The following is a 10,924-nucleotide window of genomic DNA, read 5'->3' on the forward strand; positions in this document are numbered from 1 at the left end:
TACACCGATCAATCGCCTTGTCTGTCTTGTTAGGACCCATTGCTTTTATGGACTTCTTAATGTCTTTGTTACAGTTTTCTTGTAACAAATCAATCTCAATGTTTTTCCTAACACCTGTCTAATTTGCTACAGAGGCCCACATGCAGTGGTGAGCTTCTGTTTCAGACAAGAAAATGTCATTTTGGATAACACTTATAAACATTTCAATGGCATAAACATTAAATCCTGGCAATGACTTAAAATAGGGCAGTAATACTTTATGCAGAGTGGCAAGTGTCTCACCATTCCCCCCTCTTATAGTATCCTTGAAATCAAGGAGAATCAAAAAGTACTTAATGAGACATGAGGAGTACCGTATTTACCCGTGTATTAGTCGATCCCGTGTATAAGTCGACCCCCAATTTTTGAGGCCAAAAACTAGATTTTCTTAATTTCCAGGTAAGAATTTCTTGGAAAACTTATCTTGTATTTCTTAAAATTATCTCTCAGCTACCACAGATATGTAAACAAATCACAGCATGTTTCAATGCGCAGTTTTAAAGCTTATTATGGCACGTATACGAGCGTTTTACCCAGTTTAGCAACACATGTGCATGCAGACTTTTCGATGATAATTTTTGTAAAATGCTCACAAAAATCAAACGTAAGGATTTCAAACAAGCCTTTTTAAGTGCGAAGAGATTAAAAGTGGCTTATAAGACAGGCAAAACACCAAAGAAGCTCACGACTTTCAGAACGACGCCATAAACAAAGTGCAAAGCGTGTGTTGGGAACTTGGTAGTCAAGCCTTGAAATCGGTCAAGTACTGGTACAGAAGTCCTCGCACTCGTATCCTGCCAGGTTACCAAGCAGAGAAGTTCCAAGCACGAAAGATATTTTCTCCGAGCGGCTTTACTACAGCTTTATTTAAAGGAAAAATATTGGTTCTTTGTGACAAAATTGAGCCAGTGAGTGTCTACAAGATCCAGGTTAAAATTTAACGAATAAATGTTAATGCATTTTAACTTGAAGCTCTGATATGGAGAGACAGATCGCTAAGCGAATGTACGTTGTAAACTGTGCTACCGTTTATCACATGTTTGTTAACATTGAAAGACAATTATTATGCTAATTATTTGACTGGCGCTTGGATCTCAAGTTTTGACCCATGTATAAGTCGAGGGCGAATTTTTGGACTGATTTTTAGGTCTTGAAAGGTCGACTTATACACGGGAAAATACGGTAATTTTTAACAAAGTTTGTGTTGTCCAGGCATGATTGGTTATCCTCAGAAGCAGACAAGGACTCAACTTCATTCTCTTAGTCCTTTTCTTCCCGAGAAGGGCCAGGGAATGAGGCCGAGGGCAGAAGAAGAAACTCAGCGATAAATTCATCCAATACTTGCTTGTTGTTACCCGTCATTAAGATGTGAAATAATCGGGGCCTGTTGTTGGTTGGATCACCATCCATGTTTGGCATGTTGAAGAACTTGACCAGAGCCTCAATGGTACATTGTACCTTGGTAAAACACTTACCTACACTCATGAAAATAAATAAATAAATAAATATTTATATAGCGCCTATCCATGCCTGCTCTAGGCGCTGTACAATTTGCCAAAATGATCTGTACTAATCTTAATAATTAAAAATGTGCATTTAAGAAAGTAATAGAAAGTAAAAATCGCTAACTGTTCAGAGTTCTCATAGTGTTCGACATCTTGAGTTACATTTGTGCGTTGCAGCTCTTCTCTAGAAAAATGCATGGTACCTATCTCTCTCCCTGAATTTTTGTAGAGCTTCTTGAAACCAGGTATAAAAACACAAACAAAATGTTGTTGAGCATGAATAAACCTAGGGAACCTAATCTTTGAAATTTTTGTTTTTGAGAAAAACATGAAAATTTATAAGCTTCATCTGTATGCTGATGTTCAATTTTAGCCCTGTGTATAACAAACTGAAAAATATTTTTAACTGATCTTGATTACTATGACAGTTAGTTGGAAAGTGTATTTTTTGGAGAGTGTATGAAGTAGATAAAAAAATTACTGGTGCTATCCTGTGTTGACAATGAATGTACCTTAAGGAAGCTCCTTTTAGCATCCCAATCAACAATCCTAAAAGGGTAAAGATGATCGAGGCTATCACTGGCAGTGTGGCATCCTGCTTTTAAGTCAAACTTGTCAACTGGTCTCCAAAGCAAGGAATTTTAATGTTCACAAGAGGATCATCTGTGGTAGGGACTGGTGGAAGATGTGATGATGGCTGGTCTGGTCTGGATGGGGCTACAATGGGTGGACCTGGTGGAATATGATCTTCTTCAGCAGGGTTACAAATACCAGCTTTGGCATAAATTTCATGGACCCAAGCCTCAAGCTGATTCAATACATCTACTAAGTCTGAATATTTCTTCTCTTTGATGAGTACTGGTAGAGGCACAACAACGGACTGGGTTCTCTTTTCAGCTGAGTACTGACATGCTGTATTGGCTAGGAGAACATCTTTTAGCAAATTGAAAGCAGGAAATGACTCATGTAAAATTATTCTGAAGAAGATTTTATCACGTTCTCTCATGCATTGGATCTCTATGAAGTTGCAGTCATTAGGGTTTTTCCTAGGGCCATTGTCTGGTCTTTTGCTGGCAGAGATTCGATGAAACACCATACCTGTGGCTACAGCATGCATATTTCTGTTTTGTGAGTCAGATTGCATGTCATGGACCTTGACATCCCAGTCAATATTGTCCAATACCAAGACAAATATTTTGCCCTCCTTTAACAGCTGCACTCCATGGTCCAAGAAGTGCTTCCCAATTTTTTCTTGGATTGTGTATTTCATTGACTTTGAGAGGTGCACACCATACTTGTGTAACCTGTCAACAAGCTGGAAAGAAATTCAAAGAAGCAAACTACAAGTCAGAAAGGATAACAGTTAGAAGGGATGGATCCAGAAATTCTATGCGAGATACTTCGTTTTCTACAGTGGCTTAGAAGGGTCATCGAAAGCATCTCTTTATTTTTTGTTACGACACTTAATAACTGTCCATCAACACTTATTAACTGACCATCAACACTTATAACTGTCGAAGAGGATAACTGTCGATCGCCACTTATAACTGTCGATCGCCACTTATAACTGTTGATCGACACATAACTGTTGATCGACACTTATAACTGTCGATCGCTACTTATAACTGTCGTTCACCATGTGTAACTGTCGATCACTACTCATAACTGTCGATCGACACTTATAACTGTCGATCGCCACTTATAACTGTCGATCGACACATAACTGTCGATCGCCACCTATAACTGTCGACCGCCACCTATAACTGTCGATCGACACTTATAACTGTCGATCGACACTTATAACTGTCGATCAATACTTATAACTGTTGATCGATACTCATTACATCTATGGGCACTTAAAAGACCTACTGAGCATTTCTGCTGTGCACCTCATGCTTCGGATGAGGTAAGCATTGTCAATAATTTCATCTTTCCTCTTGTTTACAAGTTTATTAGTCATTTATTTGCTTTAGATTTTCTATCAATAGCTATGAATGTTAAAACTACATGAATTATCGCAAAAGGCCACAATTGAGTGGTTATTTAGCATCTGTATGGACGTGTCAAAACCATCAAGACCTCAACATTGTCCGGGGGTTTTAGGCTGTCTGCGAAGCAGGCTAGCTTAAATAAGCTCATAATTCAGACATGATTTTCTCTTCCAGGTATACGATGCTGTTTAATTTTGATTTCATTGAATTCGCTTACTGTTTCAAGATGGTTTATATCTCTGTAAAGCTGTTGGTTGTTTGCATTTTAACATGCGAAGTGCACTGTGTGAACGCTCCCTTTTTAGACCAAAGCGGAAGAATCATAGATCGTGATTCTCTGATAGAAAGATATTTTTGTACGGGGATCAATCATGTGGAAATCCTTGCCTTTCTTGTTATGTACCATGGAATCTGCCTTAGTATGAGTCAGTTAAAGCGGATTCTACGAGAACAAGGTCTTTACGGAGAAAACAGCAAAGATCCGTGAATCAAATAATCGATGCTGTCGAAAATGAACTACAGGGAAGCGGCCGCTTATTTGGATATTGCCTTATGCACTAGAAAATTTGTTGCTCCTATAGTCTCGTTGCTGATAGGGAAACAGTACGAGTCACTTTACAACCGTTGGATCCCAAAGGAGTGGCAAGACGCTCACACAAGCGTTTGATACGACGCAAGTACCATGCTAATGGCCCAAACTTTATCTGGCACATTGATGGCTATGATAAACTTAAGCCCTTTGGGTTTTGTATCCATGGGACCATTGACGGCTACAGTCGTCGGATCATGTGGCTGGAAGTAGATCATTCCAATAACAACCCATGCATCATACCAAAGTACTTCTTACAGACTGTTTGGTGCATGAGAGGAACTCTGCAAATCGTGAAGGGGCATTGTGGTACGGAGAACTGTCAGATTGCAGCTATTCAGCGTTTTTTTAGAGAGGGATACGATGACATGTTTGCAGGGGACAAAAGTTTCATGTATGGGCGTTCGGTTGCTAATCAAAGAATCGAAGCCTGGTGGAGCATTTTGAGAAAGATGAATACAGACCTCTGGATTAATTACTTTAAGGATTTGAGAGAGACAGGATTATATGATGATGATATTGTGCATGTACAATGTCTCAAGTTCTGCTTCATGCCGTTGATAAGGGAGGAACTACATCATGTTGCAGAGTTGTGGAATTTACATAAGATACGTCCTCAGCCCTCAAACCGTGATTCCCCTGGTGGTAGACCAGATATCTTATAGTTTTTGCCAGAATTAAATGGCAAAGTCAGCTACATTCATGATGTCACGCTAGATGACGTAGAACATACAGAAGAAATGTGCTGTGCTCAAAATGCAGTGGACAGTTTGTTTGAAGTCTTTGAAGAACTGGCTGAGATGATAATGGCCGATGAAAACCTTCAGGCTCCAAGCAACCCCAATGAAGCTTTGGAATTGTACCTAAACCTTCTCAATCACATCGAGGATATTATATAAATCCTTAACATAGTTAAAGTTGAAATTTAGAAAAAAGTATGCTTGCTTTTGGAATAGTATCCTCGTTGTTGTTGTTCGTTCATACTTCAGCAAGGTCGGTATATTCTTTATTCTGATTTTGTAGTCTGGGTTAAGAAGTGGAATGTCGTTATTCTATGATCAGTTTGGGTTTAGTTAATGTTTCTTAGATTTTGAGATGTTTCACTGTAGATTTGCGTGAACAATAAGGTTGTATTTTCCTGGCATGTTAGTAAACAATAAAACTGTGGTCAAGGTTATCCTTGCACTCGATTCCCCTGGGTTATGTATCCTTGTTTGTCTTAATCAGTCCAACAACAGCAACAGAAAGATAAGAAAAGTTATCAGAGAGCTTTTAGAACCTTCTTCTGAATGCAAAGGCCTTTGCCTGATTCAATTCTTACTGATGTAAGTCATCTGACATTCAAGAACTGAAACGACAAAGCTACCTCCAACTCCTTTGATGTAGGTATGGATGGAACACGGCACTCCTTCCTTCCTTTGATTCCTTTACAACTCGATGTACTTTTAAATGACTACGTTTGCACACTAGCTATGAATGAACTTGCGCAACTGAATTAATGCAAGTCTTCCTTTTTCCGTTCCTCTTTTGCATTTGCCCCTCTTTACTGTCTCTGTAGATGTATTGTGATTTACAGCACCATACCTCTTTTACTGCTTTTGTTTCTCTAATTAAGCATACATCTGTTTACATTCTGCGGAATTAAAATTCATGCAAGGAGACGGTTTCAAGCCTCTGGAAGTCATCTTAGCAAACAGCGAATTTTACTACATTCCATATAATTGATTAGTGTTAAACGCTATTTTGTAATGTGATAATGAAGCTCACGTACACAGCTTGGGCTACCTGTCGCTTTGTGCGGTCGTAATGGAGGAAAGACGTCTCTCGTTAAGCTCGTGGGTTTTTTGCTTATTAGTGGTGGTATCGATTCTACTTTTCACTCAAATCAGTCTTGAACAGACGACAAGAGACAGGCAGACTTATCCGAAAGTTTCACATAAAAGGAAGAGATCTCGTTAAAGAAAACGAGATCGACCTGGTTTGTTGTCAGTTCTACGGGAGGCGCCATCTTGGATTATCAGTGAGGTTGAAATGTCGTAACAGATATCTGCCAGCAAGAACAAGGTATTACATAATAAGCACCCAACAGTACCATTTCCGCAATTCTAATCGCAATTCATGTTGTATGGTTATAAATAACAGAACAGCTGAACTGAACACAACAGCTTTGCAAGAATCCTTTCATCACTGATACCCCAATAGAGATCGTTTAAATTTAACTTAAAAACACAGTAATAACAGCAATATATGCACACTCCTGGCTAAAAGTACCTTCATTCAAGCATGCTTTAAGAGGGAAAAGCGCTAACTTAGATATTTAGAACAAAGCCTTACAAAACACATGTGCACCAGTCAGCTCTTTAAACTGGAGAGAATTTCCAAGACTCTGCATTTTTCAAAACTTCATCCATTTGAGTATATAAATCTGCAAAACTATCATAGCCCCCAGAGGGCAAGTCCACAACTGCCGAGCAAACTTGTACCGTAACATGTGGCAAATTTCCAATGTAAGAATGGAAAATTACTTTAATCGATGGAACTACAATAGCAGAACTGCCAGTCACATAGCGAAGAAAGCACGACAATTCTCTTCCATTGAGTGTTCTTACATACTTCTTAAAATAAGTAAAAACAATATCTTGCTGTTTTGTCATTGCAGAAGGGTCATCTATAGCAATAAGGGAGAGAACTTTGTCAGTCATAACCTGCAAAGATTTGTAAAGATCATCGACTTGGTCTTTGGTGGCTGAATGCCATACATTTTCTAATAAACCTTCAAAGAGACCCTCCTTCAAAGAATTCGCTGCCATTACAGTCTTGTTCCAGAGTTCAGTTCTTGCAACACTAATAAGTATTGATTGCAGGTTATTTGTGTTTGGCATTTTTGACACACTGAACTCTGACAAAAAGTCAACAAGGTAATCATTGCTACTTGCAGAAATACTCTCTTGTGTACTACACTCCCCTAGAATATTCTGTAGCCTTACATTATCATAAGAACTGACGTAATCCAAAAATCCTTTGAGGAAGTCGTTGCCAGTTACATTTTCCGTCCCAGCAACGAGTGCAGTAAAGAAAGTTTTACCTATTAACGTTGGGAAAACCCTGACCATTACATATCCATGAGAGATAATCCTACCTAACACATTATAAATGCTCTCATCAACAGCCAGAGAAATATGTGGTACATAGGTTTTTGTACCTTCAAAATAAACTGGCATTACTTTCTCCCAAAAAAGAGTGAATGCTTCTTGCTTTACTCCGATAAGATCCATCGCTGGTTTGTTAATAAAAGTAACATTTAAAAGTGATTGAACTATGGATTTGTCATTATAAAGTTTAACATATCCTGTACAATGTTTTCATGGTTTATTGTGACACTCCTCCAGTTCCCCTGATCACATAATGAAGAGAAGGCTTCAATTCTCCTTTTCTGAATGGTCTAAGGAAACAAACAAATTTTAAGTACTTAAAATATCATGAGAAAACAAGTAGGTTGAGTACATGTATAGTAAAAAGAGGGTTTTGAGTGTTTACTCAAATAACTTTGAGTAAACTTAAAACGTAGTATAGAAATGTTTCTGCATTGAAAAAGCAGAATTACAGCAATGAGAACATACTTTCTTTGTTTCCTCACTGGTCTTGTCCCTTTTCTGATGATGAGTCTTCAACAGCTGTGGTAAGCTGTTTTGCCTAAACCTGTAGCCCAGTTGATCTCTACTTACACGTGGAGCATCTGGTGGTGTTGTCTAAAAGATTCAAAGTTTATAATTATTTCAATTCATGGTTATAAGCTGTTGTCAACTTTTGTTGAAAAAATGTCATTACCTTGAAATGACAAGTTACAAGTGTGCAGGAAAAGGCTCTGTGATTATGTTAACTGCTTTGGTTAAATATACCATGTAACACAGGAGCTGGGCCACTCTTCATCCTATCTCTTTTGTTCTAGAGTCCAATATGTTAGCTATTAAATCGCAGTAGAACACACTACAGTTTTCCATGAGATACTCAGCCAAATACAAAAGCATGCTGAAGAATTCTGGGGATGATGTCTTTCTGCTACACTTGTAGGGATGAAGTCAATAAGCTAGACAACTCTTATCACATTATTCTACAGCTGTAAAAAGATATTTTTTGCTCCTTATTGGAGAAGCAAGAGCTTAAAGACAGATTAGAGTATACAAGCATTTATTTACACACATGTTTATTACCATCATAAACTACATGTATTTTGATTTTTAATGTACAATATTTTGACAAACCTGGACCTCTTCATGCAGATCTCCATCAATTTCAATAGATTCACTTGATCTTCCATGGTGGACAGCTGATAGTGATGTTTTGACACTTACCCCACTGGGATTTTTTGGAGATGGCGTAGAACTGAAAGGTGGTGCACTCAAAACAGGCACTGTTACAATATCTTTTAAGTCGTTTTGAAAAAAAGGACATTTAATTGTACCATTAGGATCTGCTGTCTGAGGGTGATAAACAAAAACCACAATAAGAAATGGCAAATTGACAATCACACCAACTTGTGACAACTCTTCATTAGGTTTGTCCCCTCTGAAGTTGGGTTATTTAATCATCAATTAAAGAAAACACTCTTTCAAATTATGGAGAGTACAATTTTCACATTTGACAGAGGAGCGTCAATAGGAAACAAGTTTCATAACTCTTGTGATGTCCACTATAACATAGAAACATTTACCTGCAAGTTCAAAAACCAGTCAATTATGCTTCAAATGCTTGTCTAGTATATTGCATCATTCATTTCTTTCTTTTAACCTTATTTTATCCTAGTAGAATGATCTTACTCATGTGATCTGCCAAATTACCTTCTGCCATTCCCTCAGGCAATCCTCATGAAAAATGTCCAAACATCCCACAGGATGTGCACCTGACAACTCTTTTATCTGGACAAGGCATATTTCAAACTGAAAGTTAACAAACAAAGAAATGAGCTGAAATAGTATCACAGTTTCACACCTATCAAATGCAAATGTAGAGTTTTAGAAGAGATCAAAACAACAGATATGCATGAAGAGACTTGAACGCTGAATATTTACATATAAAAGTTTGAATTACATTGTAGAAGTTTGCTGGTGAAAGGTCTGGCCATAATGATCATGGTCATCATAATGCTTTAATTTCATCAACTTATTGTTGGAAAAAGAAAGGTATGCATGAATTTGCTTCACTTTCCTCCACTTAAAGGTTACCAAATATATAGTGGTGTTGTTGGGTTGTACAATATACAAGCAAGTCTTTGATAATTAATGGATTTACATGACATGTTCCTTTGCAAGTTTCAGTGTAGTTTCTATCTACATGTACTAGTGTGGTCACACCTTCTTGATGGCTGGCTCTTCCACTGGCTCATAGATGGTACTGGTATGGAAAGAACACAAAAATTACTTTTCCTAATGTAGAGCTAATATATGCTTGTATGAGCAACTGCAAATTTGCAGCGTAAGGTAAAAAGTCTATGTATTTTACAGTTATGAAATATACAGGAAAAACAGTTGAAGAGTAATGTAGAGCATTTGAATGAGTTAACTCAAAAGGGAAATCTTGGCTATAAGTGACATATTTTATAATACCTTGTGTATTGATTGCCATCACAATCTACAACTGGATCCACAACAGTCTCGTCAAACAGAAAGGAATAATCATTATTATCCACTAAGCCAAAGCCTCTCAGTACAACTTCAAGATCACTTTCATCTGGGTAATCTTGCATATGAACATGATGCTGACCATTACTCTCTTGCTGATCAGTCATGACTTCATCTTCATCTTTGCCATTAACATCTCCTAAATATACTGACTGATCATTCTGTTTTGTAGTGGAAGCTGACTTATAAAGGTTCTGGTCATCCTTTACATCCTTTACATTGTTACAACTGTCACAGAAGACTCAACTACTGCAACAATAAACTACAATAACAACTTGACAAACTTAAACAACTGTTATTGACAAACTTTGCATGAGTCTTTCAGCCAATAACATCATGGCTATACTGACCAATCATGTTCAACAGTCCAGACTTACAACATCATCGACTGACAAACACTATTCAACAACTACTAACAGAAACTGTGATTTTTCAAGAACCATTTTAGCCCGGCTGAAGTCGGTATCAAACAACACCTTTCTGGAAATAGTCAATGTAATTTAAAAAATAAGATAATCATAGACATTTTCAATATTATTAGTTAGATATGATTTATTAACACAACTAGTATTGAGTGCAATTGAATGATTTTAGGGGAACTGTGAGTTTTGCTGGATCAAGAGCTCCTATGAGCTCATTTGAAAATTATGTGTATGTGTGTCTAAAACATAAAATAATAAATGAACAAAAGGAAATATTAAAGCTAAGAAAAGTAAGTAATGACTGAAATGCCAGAAATAGTTATATTTTATAAAAATACTCTAAAATTTAGAGATAATTTTGCAACATTAGGGGCTTACTTTGGGCCGTGTATCATTTGAATGAGTTAATGTCCTGTGAATCTCTATTAAATACTCAAAGGCAGAGCATTCCATAGTTTACAAGCCAAAATGCAAAAGATCTGTCGATGTGCATCCATTGTGAAGGAAATAAACTTAGGGTAAGCCACATGCTTATTCCACACAGATTAAATTGTACATTCTACTCCTGTTGATATTGACAGGTGCATGAGCTGGGATCCTGTCTGTATTAACTCTTGCACAACATAAGCATAAATAACAATTTGTAAAAAAACTATTACAATCACCTTTTCCTCATGCAGTTTACTTATCGCTTGATCGC

General features: G+C 37.4%; 1 protein-coding gene across 1 annotated transcript; it reads right to left on the reverse strand.

Annotated features, from left to right (window-relative positions):
- Positions 1-6,480: 6,480 nt before the first annotated feature.
- On the reverse strand, positions 6,481-10,275 carry LOC145473539 (uncharacterized). The gene has a single exon (XM_081455038.1). It carries the CDS (start codon positions 7,397-7,399, stop codon positions 6,485-6,487), a length of 915 nt encoding a protein of 304 aa, XP_081311164.1. The 5' UTR covers positions 7,400-10,275; the 3' UTR covers positions 6,481-6,484.
- Between the last annotated feature and the right edge of the window lie 649 nt (positions 10,276-10,924).

This window comes from Orbicella franksi, unplaced genomic scaffold (genome assembly GCF_964199315.1).
Source record: "Orbicella franksi unplaced genomic scaffold, jaOrbFran1.1 SCAFFOLD_38, whole genome shotgun sequence".
NCBI lineage: Eukaryota > Metazoa > Cnidaria > Anthozoa > Scleractinia > Merulinidae > Orbicella > Orbicella franksi.

Bases quoted from the DNA above. Each gene is read 5' to 3' on its own strand.
- LOC145473539 (XM_081455038.1), bottom strand. From the start codon at position 7,399: ATGGATCTTATCGGAGTAAAGCAAGAAGCATTCACTCTTTTTTGGGAG.